Source organism: Ammospiza nelsoni, chromosome 16 (assembly GCF_027579445.1).
Source record: "Ammospiza nelsoni isolate bAmmNel1 chromosome 16, bAmmNel1.pri, whole genome shotgun sequence".
Taxonomy (NCBI): domain Eukaryota; kingdom Metazoa; phylum Chordata; class Aves; order Passeriformes; family Passerellidae; genus Ammospiza; species Ammospiza nelsoni.
In genome coordinates, this window is record NC_080648.1 from 4816608 (window position 1) to 4842510 (window position 25903).

General features: G+C 40.1%; 2 protein-coding genes across 6 annotated transcripts; one reads left to right on the forward strand and one right to left on the reverse strand.

Annotated features, from left to right (window-relative positions):
• SPDL1 (spindle apparatus coiled-coil protein 1) lies at positions 1-22054 on the reverse strand. 5 transcript variants are annotated; one of them, XM_059483886.1, is made up of 14 exons: positions 20293-20955; positions 19913-19995; positions 18728-18775; positions 16853-17029; positions 14635-14811; positions 14135-14329; positions 13692-13841; positions 12924-13022; positions 11996-12106; positions 9484-9624; positions 7882-7991; positions 7149-7336; positions 5580-5925; positions 1-805 (listed from the first exon to the last, which is right to left on the reverse strand). In XM_059483886.1, the coding sequence occupies exons 4-14, from the start codon at positions 17009-17011 to the stop codon at positions 658-660; spliced, it is 1824 nt and encodes a 607-aa protein (XP_059339869.1). In that variant the 5' UTR covers positions 17012-17029; positions 18728-18775; positions 19913-19995; positions 20293-20955; the 3' UTR covers positions 1-657. The 5 variants fall into 5 exon arrangements, with proteins under 5 accessions (XP_059339869.1, XP_059339867.1, XP_059339868.1 ...); XM_059483882.1 differs by lacking the exon at positions 1-805 and adding an exon at positions 22036-22054 and having other exon boundaries at positions 5263-5925; positions 20293-20982; XM_059483884.1 differs by lacking the exons at positions 1-805; positions 20293-20955 and adding an exon at positions 22036-22054 and having other exon boundaries at positions 5262-5925.
• LOC132080656 (uncharacterized) lies at positions 17518-24949 on the forward strand. Its single transcript, XM_059483908.1, has 4 exons — positions 17518-17543; positions 19875-20443; positions 20706-20853; positions 24808-24949. Exons 1-4 carry the CDS (start codon positions 17518-17520, stop codon positions 24947-24949), a joined length of 885 nt encoding a protein of 294 aa, XP_059339891.1.
• Positions 24950-25903: the final 954 nt, after the last annotated feature.

Genomic DNA, 25903 nt, shown 5'->3' on the forward strand with positions numbered 1-25903 from the left:
TTACACATTCTTATCATTTATTGAGGTACTTTTTTTTTAACAAAAAGTTCTACAAAAGACATAACCTTCATTTAAAAAATGGATACATGCTTCTTTTCAAACACAATACAGGCTACATTTCATAAAGAAAGAAATAAACCTTTATTTTATTTAATAGTACAAATACAAGAATCCATAGAATTTCAAACACTGACCAAAACACATGGAGTGATTCACATGCACTTTTGCAAATAGGTCAGCCTTAAAGTGGAGAAGTAATACTTTAGGAGGAAAAATATTAAGAAATCTGAATCTGTAAAGTGGAAGAAATTTAGGAGCACATCACTTAGTTGAGTTCTCCATCAACCCTGCCTGGTCTGTCTTACCATATAATAAAACCTCTGTTAGCCAGAGCTTCTCCTCCACAACAGCCCTGTGCTTCAAAGAAAGCAATGAATGTGTTTGGAGACTCTGCCAGGAGTGGAGAACAGGCCACACTTTGGGTCAAGGGAGCACCAGAGGTGCCCTCAGGGAAGGCATCAGAAGTGCAGCTCTGCCAGGCAATCACAGCAGGCAGATCAATATTCAAGTTAACAACCTGTGCACTGATGAGAGAGTTCCCAGAGCAGCTCCTGCTGCTGCAGGACCCCAGAGTGCCCAGGGTCCCTGAGGAGTCACTCACTGCTGAGCACACTGAGTTTCACAACTTGCCTTGGAAGATACATACAGTGTGGAATGTTTTTTCTTCTGGGTTTTCTTCTCTGTTGAGATTTTAGTTTCCCTCTTATCTTCTTCTGTAGTTTCAAATCTGGATTCAGCTGTTAACCTATAGGCAAAGCAACCATTCTAAATACCTATTTAGTTAATATAAACCAGGAATAAAAGAAGAATTTTAGGCAAAATCAACAAGCCAGCTGGTAAACAAGATCATCCATATACAGAGACAGAGCAAGCACAGTTTAAGAAGAAAATGAGACCAAACCATTTTTATTAGCCCTAATCACATTTCATCACTTAAAGCTTTCCCTCCACACCTCAGCTGCTGAAATGTTTGGTAAGAAAGGTTATTGAATATGTGAAGTGGCTGAGATCAGCCCTCAGAAACACCAGTGACTGTCATGCACAGAAAGGAGATCCAGTCCCCAAAAGAACAACTCCAGGTGAAAAGTCTGAGCAACATCAAACAAATGGGATGAAATCAAGCTTCTTGCTTCTACATCACCAAAAACCTACCCTTAAAATAACATGCTCCTTTCAACCTCATTCTACACTACTGTGACCTTCAGCTTAGTGCTTGAATATCTTCAGTTGGGGGAAGATTTATTTTCAGGCTCTAAGTGATATAATTTGTCTACTGACATGTTTTAATTCTGCTATGAATGTAAATGGAGATAGAACTGTCTCATTGCTGTTAAAAAGAGAATTTTGAAATCAAAACATCAGATTGTGCTCAGATGTCTAAATCTTGGTTTTAATTTAATGAACATGCAAACATGTCATTAGAACAATTGATGAAGAGTGATATTTTACCCAATCAAATTACCCACAGCCCATTGACTGTTACACATGATTATTTCCACAAAGACAGAAATTAAGGAAAATGAAGTTCCAAATGAAACATCACTTTATATAATAACACAAACTCTACACTTGTTTATTAGCACATACATTAAAGCAATTCCCTGGTGACCTTGTGGGTTTTTAGTGGTCTCAGGAGCCCTCAGTGAGCATGGACAGCTGCTTTCAGTGATGTTTCTCCCAAAACAAATAGCTGCTACTCAGTTGTTAGATTTATTTGTAATACAGAAAGGTGCAGCTGAACATGAGAACTGAAAGAAGCTGTAACAAAAAAAAATTGGGGAAATTCAGCTACAGATTCAGTCTGCTGTCAAAGTATGATGCATTGCAGACCCTGTTCATGTTAATCCCTATAAGCACTGTCTCAACAGGCTGAAGAACACCAGGCTCTGCTGGGCACCTCCTCTAGATCAGGGTTTGCTCCACCACATGCTTTGTTTTAAGGCCACATCTGCAACTCTGAGGGCTGAGCACCTTCTGTCCATGGTCACCTTCACTTTGAGCTGAACAAATCCTCATGGGGGTACAGCTACAAGGAATTATTCAGGGAAGAAAGAAATGTGCTCTCAGTAGCCATCATGTGGTTTGCACTGCCCCAGCAGCTGCAGGTGGGGTTGGAGTTTCTGTCCATGAATCTGCTCCTATGGTAGATTCCCTTCATTAGTCCCTCCCATTCTTCTGCCTTAAACAACCCCTGCCCAAGGCCACCAAAACCACCACTCTAGTGGCCAAAATTGCCAATACAGTCCCTATAAACAAGCAGAGAGAACTCAAACCAGAAGAATAAAAACCACATTCACTTAAGCTACATCCCAAAGCAGCACAAGTGGATTTAGACACAATATTGCCCTTTCATGGTATTAGAAAATTCTCTTAGCCTGTAATGTAACAACTCTGGCAACCACATTCACTCTGAGCCTCTTGGGGAGGAGGAGATAGAAAACTGCCCCTACCCTTCTCAGGCTCAGCTTCACCCTCTCAGTCCTGGCTTCTTTCTTTCTCACTGCCCCATTATCTTTAACTGGAAGGGAGTTAATCTTCCCCAAGTCTGGTTTGCCCATGACCTCTGCCATCTCCACCCACAAACTTGACCCACCCAATGCTCTCATTTGTCCTATGGAAGAGAGGGAGGACCAGCTGAGGTTCACCCCACAGCCCTCAGAGAGCAGCCCTTAGAGTCCTGTCCTGGCTCAGCAGCTGTCAGCACAGGGAATGGACCAGAAAGAACAGACAATGGTTAAACACTTCAAGCAAATGCTGGTGAAATTATGACATGACTCGAGCTTTGACTCTACAGACTCCAAAAGTGAGATATAACTGGGGCTCCTACCAGCTTAAGAAAGATGAACTTGTTTCATCTGGTGGAGCTTTACTTCCCAAGGCTGAGGGCTGTGCCTAAAACCCCAAAGAGTATTATTAGTGTATCCAGATCTCCTGCTGAGCAGTACAGGCAATAGGACAAAGCCCAAGTGAAGTAGATTTGGTGTATGTAATCCAACTAAATAATTTAAGGGAGCAAATAAGCTCTTTGACATCCAATGTCTTCTTTAGATCAAACTCAGGCAAACAACCTCAAATCTCAATGCAATATAAACTGTGCAGAAAGGGCTAGAGTTTGCTATTTCAGTTTAGGAAGGGAAGAAAAGCATTTCAATAGAGAAATGTATCTTTCTATTGACCAGTTAGTTGGCCAAACAAAAGATATCACTACACATAACCTTTGCATTGCCAGAACTCCAGTATGCATTGAGAAGCAATAATCACCACCTGAATATTGAAATCTGTAGTCTCAACACTCTCATATCATAACCTGATCAGTGTCACCCCCTAATGAGCTACTCCAGAGCTGGCTGGAGCCCTCTGGAAGGACAGAGGTGCCCTGCACACACAGCTGTTGGCTGAGATTATCCAGCTGTACCTGCTGAAACCTCCTCAATAAGGAAGTCTCTTCACACAAGGGAGTTTGTCACCTCCACAAGCACACCCAGATCACTTCTGACCACTTCCTCATTGCCTCCTGGGCTGAGATGACAAATTCAACCTCACTTTCTAGAAATTCAGTTTGCAGCCCTTTCACAGCTAAAGTGGCTCTGCTCTCTCACAATTCATGGGCCAATGTCAGAGCTCCACTAATTACTGCAGACAAACTATTCCAGGCACAAAACCAACCCCCAGAGAGCACAACAGCCTTTCAGCTGCAGCATCACATTTTAGTTGACACAAGGTCAAACACTGACAATTATCCACTGTTATATTTTCCTCCCATAAACTCTCCCTGTTCAGGTCCCCACTCCTGATCAATTTGCCACTATTTTCTGTGCCCAAGGTTCAGCCACATCCATCACAGAACAGTCCAGAGATTCTTTCAGTGTTTAGAAATCCAGCTTCTCAACTACTCAGATTTCAACATGACTTCCTATTTTATAGCACATCATAGCAGATCAGGGGTAAATAAATCCTTGATGCTAGCTTAATGTCATGACCTGAGGTTTTAGTAGTTCATTAACATAATTAGAAACAAACAACTTTCTGCCTGGATTTGCCTTCTACAGGCTCATACTATCACCAAAAAAAGCATAACAGCTTCTACAAAGTTTTGTGGCAGCTTAAGTGTGTTTGTGGTTTTTATTTTTCTAATATTTTCCATCTTTTGTTCCTTATTTGAACCAACGGCAATGGGTACAAGATTAGAAACCTCCCTCTGAACTATGGTTTCACCTTCCTCTTCCACTTTTTCTACTCTCTCTGCTTTCCAGCATCAACTCTATAAACAATTTCCACTCCTCACCCTCTCTCCAGTAGGTTCCCCCTTCAGGTCCCATTAACTATTTCCAACAGTTTCCTGTAAGCAGCCATTATATCTTCTTTTCCCAAAGCAATATGAAGAGGTAAGTTAACCTTTTGATATCAGGTTACATTCTGCCTGTTCCATTATGTGTAGAGAACATTATCAAACCCCAACACCATTACTGAATTATTCCAAATCCTTCCTCTCCATTTCATCCATATCTGACCTTCCCTCCTCACTAACAATCCCACATTTTAACACAGCTACTAAAACTGCTGTTTCTGCCATATTTTCCCCACAGTTTAAGAAGACTGCAGTGTTTGGCTACTTTAAAACTGTTAATTACATCCATGCAACCTAAGAGCCAAAGCATCAATCCAATTACCCTGAATGCCATTAACATTGGCTGCTTCTTCCAGCAGATATTAGCAAGTTGCAAGCCCAAAACCTCTGGACTAGCCTAGACTTTTTTCTACCCCCAAACACTCGAGTTTACAAAGAGTATGAAGAGAATACAAAAAGCATTAGTTGAAAAAGTAGAAAATCAAAGTCAGCATTGTTTTCACCAGAATAAAAAAGGTGGAGATAATGACTGTTGTCAGTTACTTTAACATCTAGCAAAAAGTAACTTCAATTCTCAGTTCAGGAGAAAAATCTCATCTTAATTTGGCAGTTGTGTTTCCAGCTATTGTGCATCCAGACCATGCATTTGATTTGTCTGACAACACAGACAGCTCATTAATTCTCTATTATCTTGTACAATGAAAGTTAACACAATTCAGGTGAAGAATTACTTAAATAATTTTTAGGCTTTTAGCTAAATCTGGAAGTTGCTGGGGGCTGAAATTAGGCATGAAAGTGAAGCATGCTTCCAGCTGCCTTTATTACCTTGAGCTGTAACACAGCTGAGGGGCAGTTTTGAGGGCACCAAGAACACAAAGCTTCTGATGCTGGAGCAAACCAAGTGAGCTGTCATGCTACCTGCACACCTTAAATGTCTTCAATGGGAAAGTTACTTCAGAGACTGTTTCAAGAGTCTTTGCTATTAGTCAGTGCTTTAGTCCTTCTAAAAGGGAGTGAGAGGCTGAGCGTGGGCAGCCGGAGCTGAGGGATGACACTGCATGCAACACTGAGGAAATAGATAAAGCAGTGCAGAGCACAGTTCATGCAGCGAAAGAAAAGAGATGCAGCTCTGTGCTGAGGGCCTGGAGCAGAGACAGAAGCTGACACTGACCTGGGGACAGCTGCAGCTGAGGAATTGTTTCCACTTCTGCTACTCGAAGTAAAGGTGACGTGATTCTCATCCTGAATTCTAACTCTTTTTCTTTCTCTTTCAGGTTCAACAATGTTTCTTATTGCCTGCAGAGCTGTGTGCAGTGGGGATGCTTGGACAGGCTGTTTTTTTGGAGAAGCATCACTTTGCTCCAGGGTCTTGGTAGTTGTCTTTTTCCCTTCCTTACTTGACAATTGAGTGAGAGCAGTTTCTTTCACTGGAGTATTTTGGCTGTCAAAGTATTCACAAGTCGCATTCACTGCAATCCTCTCCCTCTTCTTTTTAATTTTAGAACCTTTAAGTAATTCTAAAGGAAAAAATGGAATATGCTTTTTGTACAAACAAGAAGCTGGAGATAACTTGTCCCCCAACATGTTCCAATAAAAGTAAGAATATTTCACATGACTAAAGGGCTTGGAATAATTATTAATAGACAATTTATAATTTGATATATGTATATACATACACATATGTATGTACACGTATGTGAATGTATGCACGTATGTACACACATATGTAACTTAGACAATTTTAATACCCTTAAAAGAATGTTTCTTCATAACTTCTGTTGGGATGATCAGATTATAACTCAAAAAAGAGACATCTTTCTCCTCATCCACTCTGTCTTTCCACCAAGGCTTTAAATTAAATGCTCTGAACTGCAGGTTGCTGAGGCAAGCTTCCACAAGTAACATTTTAAAGGCAAATCCTTTGGGTGTGGACAAAACCAACTTTCCTATCTGGTTCCCTGTTCATGGAATCCCAGAATGGTTTAAGTTGGAAGGATCTTAAAGCCCATCTCATTCCTACCCCCTGCCATGGGCAGGGACACCCTCCACTATCCCAGGCTGCTCCAAGCCCCATCCAACCTGGCCTGGACACTGCCAGGGATGGAGCAGCCACAGCTGCTCTGGGCACCCTGTGAGGACCTCACCATCCTCACAAGGAAGTTTCTTCCTAATATCTCACCTAAACTTGCTCTCAATTTTATTAGAATCCTCTTCCTCCACAGCTCCCTTGCTTTGCCCATACTCAGCTGTTTGTCAGGTGGATCTTTCTAGCCAAAATTTAATCCATATTAACTTGAGCTGCTGAACTGTTTTCCTGTAAAAGCTTTGCACCTCATTCCAAAGCTCCCATCAGCTGCCTACACCCAGAGAGCTGAGGCTTCTCACCACCACAGACACTGCTGTTATTATGGGAAACATCTGAGATTTGATCCCACCCACTGGAGTCTGGTTATCTACCTGTGCTCTACAAAGCCCCTGAACTGCCATTTTTTAACAGTAAAATTTCATTCTTTAGTCTCCTCCAGTCAGTGTTCACATATTCAAGTGAGGTCTTGAGCAAGGCAGGGCTTTTCTACTTCATCTCAGCAGATTTTGGATCAGGTTATTTCAGAAAGTCAGCAACTATTTAAGCATTAAATTCTGGAACTAAAACAATGTCTTCCTGTTTAACATCACTCCATTTCTAAAGGCTGAGAAAATCAGAAATTTACATTTTCCCTGACGGAAAAGAAGTTGTTACCTTCAGGTTCATATTTCATTTTCAGCTCATCCAGCATAACCCTCAGGTTCATATTCTCACTCTGACAAGCTTGCAAATGCCTCTCATTTGTGAAGAGCTTCCTTTCAAATTCCAGGACCCTCTGGCTCTCATACAGAGCTTTCATTCTCTGCAGGGATAGCTCATTTTTCAGTGTTTCAGTTTCCTTGCTGGGATGGGAGGAAAATTATAAAATCAGCCACACTTGGATTAGTTTGAGTTTTTTTTTCTTTTAGTAAAGAAACAAGTAAGCACTGAGCTTCACCTTAAATTGGTATTTCTACATCAGTAGGAAAAAAAAATCAAGCTTTTTTGTCCTATGAAACATTTTGACTGTTATTATCTCACTTTTTATAAGAGGAATAAACATACATAGTCTAAAGATTAAGACTTTTCATACAGTTTCCTTAGAGATTAACTTGTAATTTATTCAAGGTCTCAACTGCCCTGTATCTAGGAGTATTAATGATATTTCTGGAAGAAAGCAATAATCATAAACAGTATTTCTGCTGTTATCTTTTAAAGCAAATGAAACTACAGAAAAACAACTCTCAGTCCTATAATGAAGTCGGGTTGGTTCCACAGCATTAGAAAATGCAACAGGAACAAAACCCATTTACACATGGGTGTAAAATACAACAGTAACAAAAAAGGGAGGATAAAGACAAGTACCTAGAAGATAACTCTGCCACAGCCTCAGGCTGGAATCACTTACTTTGAGTTGTCAAGTTTAATTTGCAGTAAGTCTGCATAGTAACCATTTTCAGAGTCACTTCCTTTCGCTCCATTAGCGGGTCTGGACTCCTCCATATTCTCATATAAACTCTGATAAAGAACAAGTGTCAGCTTGTCAGGCAGTGACCTTTCAGAAGCACATTAGCTTAGTTCTTAGGAGACATTTTCTATGCATTTTGATGGTGAAGCCTCATCATAGAGGGATTTAAACACAGATGATAAAACTGAGCTGCTCTGAGTACTTTCTCATTTGTTACAAATGTCAAATAGCACTAAAACTGACAGCTCTCTCTCATTCACTGAACAAAAGGGAAAAAAAGTGAGCCATCTCAACTCCAGAAGGTTTGCAAGAAGAAAGCTGTGCTGTTTTTTTACTTGAAAATACAGGGTATTTAGTTAATCCACAGGGAATTTTCCTCAGCATTTATTTCTAGGCTCAGCAGCTGGACCCCAGAGGAATATCAGCCATGCTCATCAACAGTCAAAATCTCAAAATCAAATATGTATCTCAGATGAGGAAGTTGCTTTATAGTAAAAAGCAACATGTTATAAAATGTGACACTGGGGGTTTTGCTTGGTGATTTTTTCCTGAACAAGCAGTACTCAAATTTAATCCTGTCCCAGAGACCTCCCAGGCCTCTCTCAGTCACTGCCTACAGATACTTTTGGTGGTTATTGGAATCAATCATTCCATTTGCCAACAACACTTATTTATGGCCTAGAGAAAAATTAAGTAGAGATCAAGCTTAAACATGACAAAACTGGTTAAACAATCAGGCTTCCTCAATTATTGCTAAAATGGGTTAAACCTGGCTTCACACCAGGTTATTGGGTTAAATACAGAATACAGGAGGCTACCCTGGAAAGCACAGTCCTACTGCACAAGCCAGTACATCTCAGTTTGCATTCCAAAGCTCTGATAAAGAAGAGCCAAACAAGTGCAGAAACATGCCAGAATTAAGAAAGGCTGCAGTTTTCCATTCTAGAAACACACGAACATCAGCAGCATTACACTGGTGTATACAGAAATCCTCATGTGTTTCTCACTTTTCAAAATACTGACAGGATTTTTTCAAGTTGCATAAGAGGACTGAAGAAACTGCTTTACAGGGATAATTAAGCACTTCAGTTTTGCTACAAAAGAGCATGCTTCAGCTGCAAAGTTGAGACACATCAAGAAAATAAATATCCAGGAAATTCAAGAGAGCTGAGGCACCGAAGGCTGAAGCCTAAGCACACTAAGTACAAGTGCCAAATGAGTGCACCTTCCCAGGGAAAAACTGGATGGCACAGCTCAGTGAGCCCTGACCAAGGAACTATAAACGATCTGAAGGTGCTTCACACAGAACAAAAATTGTTTCTTCAACCCAGGTGTTGAGTGGGGTATAATTTTCTGCTTCTCTGCACTTTAAGAGTCCAATATTCTCCAGCTGCAAAATGCAATTCAGGTCAAATAAAGATACAAGTCAGCTTTTGGATACCTTTTTAAACCTGAGCATGGACTTGAGATAGTTCTCATAATTCTTATTTTTCATGTTTTAGCTTCCAATTATAATTTTCTACTTAATTAAAAACCACATACCTTAAATTTTTCTAGCTGCCTCACTTTGATAAGAAGATCTTCTATTTCACCATTCTTTTGCTCTACCATGGACTGTAAGCGTTCCAGCTGATCAAATTCTGCCTGGGAGCCTTTCAGCTGCAGCAGTGTAGCCATCTGCAGCTGGAAAAAAGGAAAAAACTATTTACAACAAATACTGGGATTAGTGACTGAAAATCCCAGCCTTTTACACAAAATTGGTTACTCTAGCCTTGTAATTCTAAACCTGAATACAGAATACAGGTACTGGGTGCTTGAAGTCAGTCTCCATGACACAATCCCAGCAATTATCAGCACAGGCAGCTCAAGGCAGAGCAGAGCTGAGATCTCAGTGAGCAGTGCAGCCCTGGGGTGTCCCACTCACCTCTGTGCTGGCTGAGGAGCACACAAACACTCTGCCAAGGACACACACAGCATTTACCATCAGCACCAAACCAGCGTCAGTCCAGGCTGATTTGTCAGAGCTGAAATGCACCTTGAGAACTCACTCAGGAAAACCCACAAGCTTAACCTGCCATTTTTTTCAGTTATAACTCCACCATGCTTGCCTTTCACAATATTAACCCAAGAATTTCAGTTTTTTCTTTCTGCTTCTCTAATGGAATACCTCCTTTGAGGCAAAAGAACACCCTCTGTCATTATAAAGGAGAAGTTATAAAAATCTTACATTTACAGCAATATTTCTGTTGGTGTTAATAATATTAAAGTGCAAGGATCTTAATACATTTAGTTACAGGTGATACATCAGACATTTAAACAAGAAACAATAAATGAAAGACTTCACAAGGTGTTAGTGAAAACTGAGGCATTTTTATCAGTCTAGTCAGTATGGATAAGGTAACACTGGGAGAAATCACAGGGAAAGGATCAAGTGAAAAAATGAGATTACAGAGAGCATTTACCCTATAGAATCTCTTATGTCAAAGGGTGTTGATGATTCTGTGCACAAAGTAGAGCTAATTAAAGATTCTATCATCTCCTCAGAGCTTCCACAGGATATAAGGGAGGCAAAATTGTAAACTCCACCTCACTGGCTGACTAAAACTATCCTCACAGCTCCCAACCTTTTTCCCTTTTCCCTTAAAAGCCCTCCTGCTAACTGTCAGAATTGCAAATTGCAGCTGATCTACACAACAAAGAACTTAAAGAAACTGCAAAGGATGCTCTGGACTAGGAAAAATACACTAGAGGTGGGAAAGCTTTCCCAGGAGTGCTGTGTACATTCTGTTCAGGAGTCAGATCCTCAGGATTTACCAGTAATTACCACAAAGTGAGATTCTTCAACTAAAGATGCAACAGCAGTTACCTCTCCTGTGGGGTAAGCAGCTTTGAGTGATCAGCTAAACTCAGATTGAGCTTTAACTGGCAGCATCTCAGTGCAGCACAACACAGAGAGGAGGCTAACAGGGATTTAAGACAGCAGCTTAAGTAAAACAGCTGTCCTAACAAACCACTCATCTCCTGTACTATCAGAAAAAAATTAGAAAATTCCAAATGAAAGCATTGAGTACAGGGCTACCAGTTTGTCTCCATTTTTGGTACTTTTAGTATTACCTGTGTTTCTCACACCATTCAATCAGTATGACTGACTCACCCCATATCACAAAGAAAATTTCCAAAGCAACTGATCCTACCCAGACTGTCCTCATTCAAATCTTTGCTGTATCAGTAGGGTTCTTCTTCTGCTTTAAGAGCATTGTTTAAACTATTTTCAACCTACTCCACAAAATCTAGCTAATACAAACCTTCAGTGCAACTCATCACAATCACCCTTGATGTTTAAGCACTCTCCTCAAACTGCATGACCAAGCAGTTGATCAAAGTGAAAGGATCCACTTTAGCATTAGAACAATCTTGAGACCAACATGAAAAGAGTTGGCAGCTCTGCAGCATCCCCTTGACATTATCTTGTAAATCAGCTTCTGCTAACTAGTCCTCAACATTAACCAACAGGCCCTCATCCTATTTAACTTAGAGTTATGAAAGTTATGATTTATTCTCACACAAAAACAGAGAAAAGCAAGAAGAAAAAAAAAATGGACAAAGACAAGAAAGCAACACAGAGGCAGAAAAACCCAAACCCCTACAGTGTGATGATGGTAAAAGCCTGTCTGTCTTTTTCTTGACTCTCATTCCTAACAACCACAGTTAATGTACAAATGCTTGATTCGTGTAGTACAGGGATTGGAGAAGAAAAGAAAAAACAATTACCAAGACAAACTGAATGCTAGTTTGACTGACAGGAGTTGTGTTTTACTTTTATCCATTAAACTATTGCCAAAGTGAGCAAACATGGTGCCTTCACTGTAAGGTGGATGCTGTTGGACTGTAGGAGTCAAACAGCACAACATCATCTCACTTGTTTTTTCTCCCATTTCCCTCCCCCCAGACTACTGCCCCATATTTTAGAGATAACAAATCCCCTGGCCTGTGCATTAAAGCAGTGCCTTATCAGACCCAAGGACACCCTGGAGTATTACAGGAATCATCCTACCTTCATTCTTTGCAATTGTTCTCTACTGAATGCATGCTGTTTTTGTAGGGACTGATATTTTACTTTCACACTGATCAGCTGCCGTTCCATTTCTGCCCTACGGTCCTCCACCTACAGAACATTGTGAACAATTATTACTGGGAAATCACAACACTTGCTGTCACTTGGATAATCAGTTTGATAAGGACATGCTGCCTAGGAATTGCTGTTTAGTCGGCAAACACTGCTTTTCCAGCAACAGTACTTGAAAATACAGGCTACTGTCTTAGCCCTGTGATAGAAGTGAGTAGACAGTGCCACTGAAACCCAATCAGTGAAATGTAGCAGATTTTTCTTTTGTTCTTTTGCTATCAAAATAAAGTAACATTGCACATGCTTCAGTGTTGCTGTAGAATAGTTTTGTCCACTGGAAACAAAACAAACAGTTCGAAATAATCTGAGCTTCTTCCCAAGTTCACCCATCCCCTGGATGCTGACATGAAACATAATGCTCCCTCTGCATTTAACTCTTACTCAAAAGCTAATTCCAAAACCCTCCCAAAAGCCCAAACATCCAGACATTGTGAGGAAGTGTGTAAGGCAGCATTTATCAGCAACTGTTAATATTTCACAGGCTGTCTTCTACAATAAAGATGGATTTATCAGCTAGTACAACTTAAAACCAAGAGCTGCAGACAGAACCATGATGAACCCTCAGTCACAACTTTTGACTTGATAGTCAGACAACTGGAAATGATTCCATTAAATTTATTAACTCCTTATCTTCAGAGAGCATGAAATGGTTTTCCACATGTCAGATCAACACTGAAGTCATATTTGAGGAATAGAGATACATGCTGGCCAGATCAGGTGCAGATACTCCCATATTTTCAATACAATAAGAAAGAAAACTAAAAATACTTCTCAGGCATCTGTTGCATAGTTGTACCTCAGCAAAGAGAGAATTGCCTTTACTTGTAGGATCCAAAGATTGCTGCACTGCATGATCCAGCTGAACCTGAAGCTCCTGATTAGCCTCATGAGCTTTCTAGATTAAAGCAAAGAGGATATTAGTCAATTAAGCATCTGATGTACCGCATACACAAATTTAATCAGATAACTCTTTTTGATTTCCTATACTTTAGCAGAGATTCTATTGTACTGATGTCCTTAACTGTACATACAGTTCTAGTAACAAAGTATGTACCATAAAATTCTAGTCCTTAACTGTACATACAGCTCTTAGTTCTAGTAACTAAGAGACAAATTCATTTCTTTTCACTAGAACACTTAATATTCCACTTGTTCTTCAGGAAAAGAGCACAACTAAAAGCCTTTAAGGGTAAACTCTGATGCTTGTGAACTGGATTCATGATATTCAGACCACTCTCTCAGCTGTGTTCATCAGTAACAAAAGCTCTACTTCCCAGTAGAAGATTGCCCAAGGCATTCAGCAGGAACATGAAATAAAAAGAAGAATTCTGCCAGTGACCTGTGAGAAGGTCCCCAAGAGGCAGAACAGTGCCATGCAACGGCTCTCCCTTCACAGCTGCCACAAAACAAGGCCAACAGAGCTTTTACCACCAGGCAGCACCAGATGTGATCAACCATTATCCTTCTCCTTCCCCTCTCACATCTCCTCCTTCACCAAAATCTGGCAACACAGCTTGTGCAATTTGGGATTATCTACCACTGTGAATAAAAATAAAGAGAATACCTCTAATGCATTGCAGTAAAAGACAACTTCTTTTTCCCTCTCTTCTTTCTCCCCCTGCAGCCGCTCCAGCTGGTTCCGTAGGTTGCTGTTCACAAGCTCCAACTGCTCCTTACTGCACTGCAGCTCATTCAGCTTTTCTTCATCACTGGCCTAAACAAACAAAGCATGAAATGAAAAATATTTAAAACAACTGGAAGACAAGCAGGCCTAAGTAAACCAAAGCCATTTGTTAGTAGTAATTAGTTTTAATACAAAATATTATCATGAAGATAAGGTATTAAAGCCTAGTTATTAAGGCTGTCATTTTTTGCTGTGCACAATGTCTGAATAAAAGCCAATCCTAACATGGCACTGTAGACAGCACACCTAAAAATGGAATGAGCAAGAAAGCAGAATTTCATCTTCAACTAGGCTACAGTGCAAATGCAGAGCTACTCACACACCTTCTGACTCTGGAGCTCAGTGAGCTCTATCTGCAGGCTGAGCATTTCTGAGGACATGGTCTCATGGACACGCTCAGACATCATGTGCAGTTCTTCTGATTTGGCAGCAAGGATTTCCTTCTGATGCTCCACTTTTTGTCTCAGTTGTTTCTCCGAGAGTCGAGTTTCATCCAGTTCTGCTTTCAGGTTCTCCAACTTAAAAACAGTTGATAACTACATAGTATCATTTCATGGTAAATTCTTCAAAAGCACAATATTTCTGACTGCTCCAATTACAGAAAATGTCTTGGAAACATATGAGTAACTTTTAAAAATAAACATTGGAATTCAATGTAATTCATAAGTGACTACACAGATATTTTTTAAAACCAACCAAACAAGCTACTATACATTGTAACTATTTATTATTTCTTCTGTTAGGTAAGAGTGCAATTATAAGTTAAGCAAATAGTATCTAAAATGGTATTAACAACTTTTTAGCTATATATTAGTATCCAAACCTTGTTTTTAAGGCCGCTGATTTCTTGTCCATAGGCTCTGTCAAGCTGTTCTTTCTGTTTATCCAGTTGCACATTTTGCTGTTGCTTAAGTGATTCACATTCAAAATTCAAACTTTCCAACATTCGATTCTTGAGTTCAATTTCTCTCTGAAGTGTGTATTTCTCTTGTTCAAATTTCTGAAAGAAATGACACACCAATGTCTAGATGTAATTTCACACTGTTCCCTAAGCATTTATGAAAAAGCACAGGCTCAGAACCAAGATCCTTGTATCTCATTTAGTCTTTTGTTGGGTGTGCCAATTAGAGAGCTGTAATATCCATGTTTTAAAAAAGTACAAACTGTTCTAAAGTGTTATGATTTATAAATGCTGTGTTTATAATTGGATTGTGAAATATTCTCTTCTTCATGGAAACTCTGTATTTCTTTGCACCCAACATGAAAGGTGTGGGTACCTTTTCTGCAAGTGCCATAAATTTAGCCAGAGTTTATATGCCCCTTCTACCACTACAGAACTCAATTACGTTAAAAATTACTACAGTCCATCAAGCAGAAGAGCTGAGTTCAATAGTTTTTTTAAGACAGCTAAATTGTCTGTTTCATAATAAGTCCCATCAACTCTTCCAGACTGAAGAATAATTTTTTAAACAGCTTCTCTCTACGCTTGATTGCATGTTTGTTAATTATGAAGGGCAGCTTCATTTTACTGTTCCATTCAGGCAGCAATTAAGGAGAAGAAAAAGAGAATCTTGAAAGGAAAAAAGGTAAGAAGGAAGCCAAATTAATCTAAACATGCAGATGTTTTTTTTCCTTTTCAAAATAACCTAACTCTTGAGACACAAAACAGAATTAAATAAAAATCTGAAAGCTGTCAGGTATCAAAGTGACCTCTGTAGCCTAGACACAGCTTTTCAAGGACAGACTTAGCTCTCAAACACCCAGAGCAGGAGCTTTAACACAAAGATAAAGACTGGCCACAGGACAGGTTTGGGAGTGCACTGCATGGCCAGAGCCAAGAACAACAAAACCCCAGCAAGAACCTGCCTGCACACTGCTACAGAAGAGCACACAGAGCTTCCTGAGAGGCTTTTGTGGCTGCTGGTAGAACCCACACTCGTGTTCACAGGAACTGCCTTGAATTACTGGACTCAGAGTGCACAGAGGAGAGACAGAGAGATTTTCAAAAGCTCTAAAGAATCTCTTGGGTAAGCACAGCTCCCACACAAAATGTTATTCTACTGTATGAAGGCTCACAATCCCTACCCTCCACCCCTGGAATCCAAGTTACCGGCCGGGCTCAGAAGGTGGCTCCAGCCTCCCACACAGGATCACAACCCATGGGAGCAGCTGACAGCTCATGACAGCTCAGTACCTGCCCTGTGTGCAGGTCAGCAGGACAGCAAGATCCTGCCCTGCCTTCCTTGGAACCTGTGCCTTCAGCTGCCTCTCACACTAAACTTACTAATGGTGAACTGACCAGAATAAAAATTCTGTCCTTTCAGAACAGCAGGGTGCTACAAAACCTTTCAGCTCTATCCCAGGAGAAGGGATGATGCACAACCAGAAAGAGACTAATTGAAGATAAATAATTTATCTGAAACATGAGCTGGCTGAACACAAAGATGACTATTAAAGCCTTTATGAAAAGAGGAAGAGATTTTCCCAACTGAAGTTTTCTTAAAGAATTACTAAAAAGAAAACTAAATAATACCTCTATAGCTTAGCACTATACTACTCCTTTTTCTGAGCTGCAAAGAAATGTGCTAAAAAGTTCAGAACCTTTGGTTATTTGGAAAATTTGAAACCTTTACTAGAGAAGAAATCAATTTTACAGTCTTGCTGCTAGCATTCTTTACACAGCTTTTAAGTGATATAAAGTTGACTGGGAGAGCATACATAAATGGACTGCTAAACAGAGGAAAAAATGCTCTGAAGCAAATTTACTTTAGCATTTAGCACTCATTTTACATTAAAGGCAATTAGTCCTACATGATACTGAACACTTGCTGCATAATTAGCTATGAAACCCTCTCCTAGTTAGATACAATTATGCTCAATGTCTTACAGCTGAGAAAAAAGTCCTCTCTACAACTACTTAGAGGTTTATTAAAATTAATCTAGATGCTAGAAGGCATGTAAAACACCTGTACCTTTCAGAAAACAGTTAAAATAAAACAAAGTTCTGGTTTTGAACTTGGAGAAGAAAAGGCAGTCATCACCTCAGTTTTCTCAGTCAATTCAGAGCGTGTTTGATCCAGCTGATTCTGAATCTCACTTTGGGACTCCAGTAAATGCAAACCATACTGTGCTGCCTTCCTTCGCTCGTTCTCTGCTTCCTTGAGTTGCTGTTTAAGACTTAAAATGGTCTCTGCCTCCATTTTTCTTTTTATTCAACACTGCAAAGAAAAAATATTACTTAAGAATATATTGGAGTAAATTCATTTTACAGATAAGAGTAGTTATCTGAAAGAAGTTATTGGATTTCCTTTTTAACCAGGACAGAACCGTATATTTTTGCAATATAAGACAAAAAAAAAATCTCACAAGCAGACCTGTGAACAGTAAAATAACTGAAATAGTTATTTCTTCATAAACTCGGTTACTGCCTTATTTTTGATTATATCTAACATGCAAGAGCACTCCTGTGCACCCAGCCTGCTTTCTTTGTACAGCACAACCAGAGTTAATTTAGGATAGAGCTCTCTTGCCAAGTACAAGACAATTCAATAACCTCAGGAAAACACTTCTATGCACTTGGCTGCCACTATTTTCTCTGTATTACAAACCAAGCCCCAGTAAGTCCAGCATTTCTTGTGTACACAAATAACACTTTAGATTGGCATAGGCAGCTGCCTTAGCAGGACAGGGCACTCCTAATAACATTATGTGGGATAGAGAAACAGATAAAAGGTAAGCAAGGGGAGAGTCAAAAATAGAAGCCCTGTTAAAATATACAGAGTTGAACACAGGGCTTTGCATTTATTTAAGTGCTTAATGGAGTCTTGCAAAAATTAGTTTACTTGTTGGTAAATAACAATCCCCTTGTCACATTTCAGAAAATTCATCCTTTTCTGACTGTAGAGTAAAACAGAAGACAGAAAGTGAATTTTGCAAAAAATTTAGTCCAAGTAAACCCAACAAACTAAGTATTTGAAAAAACAGAAATCAAGTTAAATTAATACCATAAGCTTGTATGACTGCTTGCTCCCAAATCTGCTAAATCAGGCTGCTGCAAAAAGATCCTATTAAGACAGAAAATGCTAAGTAACTTGGGCCAAGAGGAGGAAATAACAGAAGAAGACAAAAAAATCCTGCAGTTGATTTTTCAAAGCCAGGACCCACAACTTTAATATAAATTTCAGAATTAAAGTGCTTCTGTATTGAAGACCTCTGACTCTTGCTTTTTGTTCTCACAGAAGCAATTTATTTGTTACCATTTCTTACTGGCACATATATAATTCTTAAGAATGTTGTAATATCCATCCTTCACTTCTTTTTTTTGCTAACTTTTATTCAACATGAATAACCCCCAGTGGAGTTACCCAGCTTCTCCTACTAGAAAAGAATTGAATTAACATGCAGAAGTAATTGTGCCCATACTGTGCCAATTCCTTTCCAAGGCACAAGACAGAAACAATCACATTCTGATTTTTGCATTTTCTCCTCACTTGTTGCTATCCAGGTTTAACACATACAAAGAGACTTTTTACAGCCAGGCTTTGAAACCTCAGTTTTCACTTCTAACCACTGCAATGCCTGAATTACTAGTTTTGCACTTATACTAAAATAAGCCAGGGAAACACAGGAATTTTGCATACCAATACTTGAGTATTGTACATCAGTATTATACTAATACAGGGACTCCACATAGAAACTAATAAATAAGTCTTTAACACAAGGAGTAGCAATACAAGAACATAGGCAACAACTTCTAGCATGTATTTCCACTGGTGAAGAGGATGAATGAATCATTGTTCACTTACATAAACAGAACTTTAAAAATAACTTTATTTTCTGATCAGACAATAGTATAGAGGCAACACAGCCATTGGGCAGCTCCTAGTTTACTAACTTAAATAACATGTTTAACTCACCTCCAGAAGCCCATTGAAGTATCTCTTGACCTTATTCTTCCTTTCCACCTTTAAAGGAAAAAAAAAAAAAGGCAACAGTTGTCTAGTCTGGATGAGCCTGAGCTGCCAGCACAGCCCTTCAGAGCAGTCCCTTTTCAGAACAGGCTTAACCCTGCTGGCTGCCTCATGAACATGCAGATCACAGGCTAAGCCCCCACATAAATGCAATTCTTATTCAAATTTCAGTTAGGCAGCTGTCAGACAGATTAGAAACAGTCAGACCAGGCAATGCTGTCAAAGGATGGATGCTCTGCAATTTGGCCAGGGTCATTTTCTTCTGGTACACTTGTAATTTTTAATGGGTTTTTTTGGGGGATTTTTGTCCCACTCTCTCCTAGTTCTTCAATCTCTTTTGTATTTCTCTTCCAGTTTCACATACAAGAACTTTAAGCTCCTAATAAATTATCTACTAGACAACAGAAAATAGAAAAGGTATTTTTTTTTTTCTTAACTTTACAGTTGAAGTAGGAAGGAAAAGAGAAATAGCTTTCCTATTTACACATTCCTGCTGACTATTTAGGGAAAATAGCAAGTACGCCTTTTGGAGCACAGCCCACCTCAATTTCTCCTCGTCAGTTCTGGATGAATCAAACAAGGCCAAGTAGTTCTGTTCAAGAAGCTGTAGACTGAACTAATTACCAGCAATTTAATATTATACATCAGGCTAAATAAATTATTCTGAAAATAACGTTTTAAGATCAATTAAATGGGGAGCACGGTGAGTAGGCAGGAGGGAGAAAATAACAGACACCAGTCTTCATTTATTCTGAGTTACAATAGTCACTTTTAGCTAAATATCTTCAAACATTTAATGAGAGAGTCTATGCACCTCGATTATTCAACCATTCAAAGTCTCCTTAATAAAATAACAGGGTGGGAGATAAAAGGCAGTCTGCTGCCAGACCAGCTTTCTTCTCCCACTCTAGTACAGCTCTCTGTTTTAGTCCTATTCCCCAGGGCCACACGCTAACAACTGGCTGTCCTCTGATCCTGTAAGAGCTGCCTGAGCCCTGATCCTATCAGAAGCACCCAGAGCATTTTGTGATCAGGATCACCGGTACATTTTGTGATCAGAAGCACCATCTCCAGGGTGGTTTTTCTCCCTTAGTCCAGGCATTCCCACGACGCCTCCACCCAGTTACTTACCCAAGCCCGTACCTGCACCTCCCACGCTGCAAGCTTTCCGGAGCCGATCACCTTCCACAAACAGGCTCCGGGGAGGGCCGGTACTACAGAGAATAACAAATATCACACCACAGCTTCATGGCTGGGCCAGCACAGAGCCGGCTCTGGCAGCGTTGTGTGTCACCAGCGCCATGTCCCCGCTGTCCCCTCCTGCCGGGGGAGGGTCTGACCCCCACACCCGGCACGGCCCGAACGGGCTCGCCTCGCTCCTCCGCGGGCTGCGAGGCAGCCAACGGCCCCACCCGCTGCAGGAACCGGCAGCCGGCACTACAGCGGCCCCACACAGAGCAATCCCCGCTCCCCTTCGCTGCCCGCCCTCGCTCGCTGCCAGCTCCCCGCACCCGCCGTTGCTGCCGTTCAAACCGGGCTCCGCGGCGCCGCCCAAGTCTCGCGAGATCCTCCCGAGCCCGCTCCGGCCCCGCCTCCCGCTCCGGCCGGCCCTGAGGGGCCCCGTGAGGGCGGGTCCTGCCCGCGGCTCCCGGAGCGCCCCCGGTGATTCTGTCTCCTCATTGCCGCAGGGTCGTGGCCGCCCCGCTTATTGGTGTTAAATACAACGTTGTCCTGACCGCGGTAGCCAATTCGCACAGCGAGGAGAGCGATTTCTGTGTTTTATTGATTTTGCCCGAAGTAGGAGCTAGGTGGTAGCACGCGAAAGGCTGGCTCACCGACCAGCAGAACTTGACGCTATTTATGCGTTTCAGCAAAGCCACCAGCACTCATTGGTTACGAATCCCATAACTTTTCTTTTCGTGAGTTCTCAAACCGCTGTTTGCTGTCACACCTCTGGCTCCTCATGGCGATCCTCAGCTCCCTGTTCCCGAGGGGACGGACGGCACCTCCTCCCGCTCAGCCGAGCCCGTCCCTCATTCCTGTGCAGCTTCACCGTCCAAGCTGCACGGCAGGTGAAGCACTTGCAGCACAGCCGTCAATAACCTTCTGATTTTCTGTCTAGCTTGCTTTATTTTCTACTCATCCTCCCTTCCATACCAGGGACGGATTTTATATTCACAGATTTCCTAAGCATTGAAGACCTGAGTGATATCCACAAAGACCAAAATCCATCAGCAGGAGTGTTTCACTATGGCTGTTTTGGAATCCAAGCACAAGTGCCTACATTTTTTTTGGTTTTTTTTTTTTCTTTTCTTTTTATCCCCAAAAGAAAACCTTAGTAATTGTTACCTTTTAAGCAATAATTAAGTTTTTAATCTGTTCTGCAAAATGAGTCTGTTTGTGTACTTATTATTCTACTTGATGTGATATCCCTAACCGAAGCTACAGCACGCAAACATGTGATAGCAAATTCTACCTTTAGTGAAGCATCAAGTAATGGTTAAATGGTAAATGATTAAAAGGTTAAATTCAAGCAACAGGCTATAAGTAGGTGCAAGGATAACAATCCTATTTGGAGCAACTGGAACAGAAATAGACGCCCTAAGAAAAAAGAGGCTTGGAAAATAAGCAGAGTTCACAGGTAAATTGACAGAGAGAGTAAATAATCAAAATTATGCTACTTTTACTTTCCTTTTCATTAAAATAGGAGTCTAGCTTTTGTCAGAAGAAATAGGATTAAAAATTAAATACAGAACAGTCTAGACAGGCAAGAATACCAAGTTGATTAAAACAGGGACAGGAAATGAGACAATCCTGTTCTAATCCTGATTCTGCTGTGTTCACTGTGATTAACCACTCCAAATACCCACAGCTAAACCTCCTTGTTTTAAAATAAGGATAAGAGTGACTTAATTAAGAACTCCATGTAACTCCACTGACAGGGAGTGAGTACATCTCAGGAAAAAACTAAATAAGTTGTAAACTCTGAGTATTAGCATAATACTCCACTCTTGTAGCCTGCTAAATTCTAAGAGTTAAAATAACTGCTGCTTCCCCATCTTTGGTTCCACAGCCATCTATAATAGCTGATATTTAATATATGGAGTATTTTAGCAAATTCCATAATATTTTCCTCAGCTTAAACTTTACATTTATGCTTTAAAGCAGAATTAGGAGCTTAGATACAAAATAACTGTTGTCATTTTATTGCAGGGGTCCCAGACTATTGTCTCCTTATCACAAAAGCCTCATACCTTCTTGGTGTTTTCTTGGAGGCAGCTCCTCAGAGCACTGAATTTCTTGTTTACTAAATAACCAGCTGACTTCCCCACTCTTTTATAGCATCTTCTTCTCATTGCTTACAGCTGTGGCCTGTTAAAGTCAGGCCTGTCCCCAATCTTTGTTAATTAGCCCAGCTGCAACTCCTTAGGGGTGAGATTGCTTTCTGCACTGTCTTTATTTTCTTATATTCTATCCCCCTACAAGTAACTAATTCACTATTTAAACAATCCATTATCTTCAGAGCTGTTCTCTTCCCCTTGCTGAAATGGCAATCACAAGGACAGTTTTACAGACCATATTCACAACTTGTGAATAGAACATACAGGCAGGGGTCACTGATAAGCTGTTAGCAATCTGTCAGGTGGAGTGAGCATCCCCTGGGTTACAACATCTAATTCTGATGTACACCAGCATTCCTTGGCTTTGAAGCTGGACTTCACTTTAGAGGCTGTAAGAACATAAATGACAAGGTCATTGTGTCCAGTGCTTGTGGTAAATATGGCTTTATGGAAACACATACTTCAGTCCTACTTATCCGTGACAGGACTGTCACTTTTCATGTCTCTTTTCAGTTTAGGTTATATTTTAGTCCCTAGATTGCTACTGTAACCATACATTTACTGGTAGGAACTTTCCCCCTGCTTCCAACCCCAACAACAGCCACTGCCCTTTAGAGATTCTACAAATCCAGTAGCTGCTGAAGCTTGATGTTTCCGAAGTGTGGAGTTTGTATACTTTTGTTTACTGACATTTTGTATCAACACTGTTAATTAAACCTGTGCACTGCTGACCCTGTGTAAAATGGAAATCCATGGTTTGTGATCTCTACCAGCAGACAAGAACTCCACATAAGTAGGGGATTAATTGCAGCAAGTAAATGTGTTGGTGGGTTATTTTTTCCTCTGAGGAGGGGGAGGCTTGTTGCCTTTATCTGCATAAAACTGATGAGTTTAAAAAGCCCTCTTGGTCTTTCCTACTAATTGCTCAGGGTAACATATGAACATATGAGCTGACAAATGTTTCACCAAGTGTGCCTGAGATGCCAAATGCCCCACGGAGTCTGCTGACAAGTGCTGATTGCTGCCCCTCACTTTGACCCAGGCTTCACCAAATAAAAACTTACTGGAGCATTAGAGTGTGGTTTATTTATTTGTTTGTTTGTTTTTACATGTTCTTTGCTAAAAATACAGGTTCCACTCTATCCAGATTTTTCAGCAGGTAAATATGAAAATGTTCTGTTTTTTTGTTTGTTTGTTTGTTTGTTTTTTGAGATGGGACACTTTCACCTTCCATTAAGCAGAAGCCAGAATATTAATATGTTCTAATTAATTACCATGAATATCAAGAGCAGTTCTACCAATACCTGAGTTGTTCTTTAAGGAACTCGAGTAGCTCAGTAATTGCAGCAACAGATTGAAGGCCAGTGACTGTTTCTAATCCTCTCTAAACTATTAGACACTGACCTCACCCAAATCACTCCATCTCACTATTTCAGTCATCTTAGCAAAACACGTCTTTACTTAGCATTTTTCTCACCACTCTGACCTTAAATAGCCTTCCATGGCCACGTGTGATCACTGCAGAATCTATCAAGTGGGTGTGAGAGTTACAAAAACAAGCTCTCAGATTTGTAACTCCCTCATGAAACCTTTCCATTACTTTTATTTAGATTGGCCACATTTTTACTGCTTTGAATGGGACAGGAGCCTCACAATGAGCTTCCTGGATTTGTGTAATCGAGGAACTCAGTTATGAAAATATACTTTCTTCAGTGTGCAATACATTCTTACAAGAATGGGTAAAATTCGATGCATCTTTAATATTTTCCAGATACCCAGGGTTGAAGTCACAATTGAAAGATGTTGCTAAAAATAAAATAACAGTGCCAGTTTTATGATAACCTCAGGGAGTTGAATTTTTTGTTGGTTCATATCTGGTAACTCAAGTGATCAGTCAATCCCAGAACAAGGTTGTCAGATCCACATGTGATAGAACCCAGAGTCTGGGGTGACTCAAAGTTATTTTAACTTTTCTTTTAGCAGTATCTCAGCCTCCTGAACTTCACACCCAGCGTAAATGCAGATATCCAATATTACCACAATGGTGGGTCAGAACCCACACTCCTTTTTTCCTTATATTTTGAATTTGCTTGACACAAGTTCACATTCAATTTGTTGCACTGATATAGAGCTAATTCAGTGTTTAAATGCTGCTCTCCTCTGGCAGCAGCAACAAATTAATACTTAAACCCCGTATTTCGTGATATAAAAATATTCATATAGGCCCCATCATCAACACTTCTAATTGCACAAACATGAACCAACCCCAAAAACTACCATTCTCTGAAATACCTTATAAATTGCTGCAGTTTATGAGTGGGTTTTTTACGTTCTGTCCCCATGTTCTGGGATTGACCGATCACTTGAATTACCAGATATGAACCAACAAAAAAATCAACTCCCCGAGGTTATCATAAAACTTGCATTGTTATTTCATTTTTAGCAACATCACGCAATTGTGGCCTTAACCCTGGGTATTTGAAAAATATTAAAGATGCACCAAATTTTAACCTCCTTGAGGTTATCATAAAACTTGCATTGTTATTTTATTTTTGTCAGTCAGTGACACACGCGGAGTTCCCTTTGAGGCAGGTTTTTATTCCAGACTTTTATTCCAGGTTTTTATTCCAGGTTTTTATTCCAGGTTTGTACTCCAGGTTTTTACTCCCGATTTTTTTATTCCAGGTTTTTATTCCAGATTTTTATTCCCAGCAATGCCGAGGCCGTGCCGCGGCTCCGCGGTCTCCAGCGCCACCTGGCGGCCATTCCGCGCCATTGCAGCTGCCGCTTCCCGTCCCGGGAGCCGAGCACTGGCACAAAATATTAACGGGAATTTTCCAAGGCAGAAAATTTTCCAAAGCAGAAAATATTAACTGGAAAAATTCTCTCATCAATTAATACAGTTCCTTTGGAGCAAAGATATTGCTCAAATTAATTGTCATGGCTGCACTTCCCTCCCCTGTCCCCCATTCCTTCCCTCTAAGCAGTTGGACAAAGGGATTGCCTTGAATTTTAATTGAATTAAATTTCATCCAGATCATCATTCTGGATGATAACTTCACAGCTGAATTTTGGATGATAACTTTAGCACAGTCACTGGCAATTTCTAATCAAATTGAGTAAAAAGTTTAATCAGCTTTGCCAGCTGAAGGTCATTAACTATTTCACCATCAATAGCTTTCACCTGGAGCTCGTTTCAGGCTTGCTATAAAAGAGCCTGATTTCCCCTAAAAATGCAATAGTATAATTTAGGTGTGCTGTGTTGGCAATTCTGGAAAGGTAATTTTTAATTTGTATTTTTTTTTAATGTGTTTTTTGTTAAAATAGATAGTGGCTTTTTTTGTGTGAAATATGTTAAGGCTTTTTCTTTGCTTAGCTTTTTTTAAGCAGCATTTTGAATTTTGAGATGGTGTGACTGTGTTGGATTTCTTGTAAGCCTGTGTTCCATTGATTTTTTTAAAAAACTGTTATTTGGCTTTCGAAGTGCTAGTTATTGATATATGTTTTTAATGCTTACAACAGTAAATAAGAATTCAAAGCAAAAAAGAAAGTGAAATGTATTAAGTTAAAAGCACTGTAGTTTGCTGCAAAAATATTTAATGGTTTAAAATGCGTATTTTACTTTTGAGGTCAGCTTTTACTAGAAGATGGTGTTATGAAATGTTCAAGCTAAAGTTATTATATGTTATCTGTGTCTAATGTTGTTTATAACACTGGTTTTATTAATGATAAGGATCATATTTATAGCTTAATTTAGAGCCTCTAGGGCTAGTCATATAAA

Excerpts from the sequence above, each read along its gene's own strand:
- SPDL1 (XM_059483884.1), bottom strand. The coding sequence starts at position 17,011 with ATGGAGGCAGAGACCATTTTAAGTCTTAAACAGCAACTCAAGGAAGCA. Across the intron at positions 14,330-14,634 it reads TCAGCGGCCTTAAAAACAAG|TTGGAGAACCTGAAAGCAGA; the intron begins GTTTGGATACTA and ends ACTGTTTTTAAG. Across the intron at positions 5,926-7,148 it reads AATGAAATATGAACCTGAAG|AATTACTTAAAGGTTCTAAA; the intron begins GTAACAACTTCT and ends TTTTTCCTTTAG.
- LOC132080656 (XM_059483908.1), top strand. The coding sequence starts at position 17,518 with ATGTGGGATAGAGAAACAGATAAAAG. Across the intron at positions 17,544-19,874 it reads GATAGAGAAACAGATAAAAG|TCCAGGCATTCCCACGACGC; the intron begins GTAAGCAAGGGG and ends TTTCTCCCTTAG. Across the intron at positions 20,854-24,807 it reads CCGTCCAAGCTGCACGGCAG|GTTTTTATTCCAGATTTTTA; the intron begins GTGAAGCACTTG and ends TTTTTATTCCAG.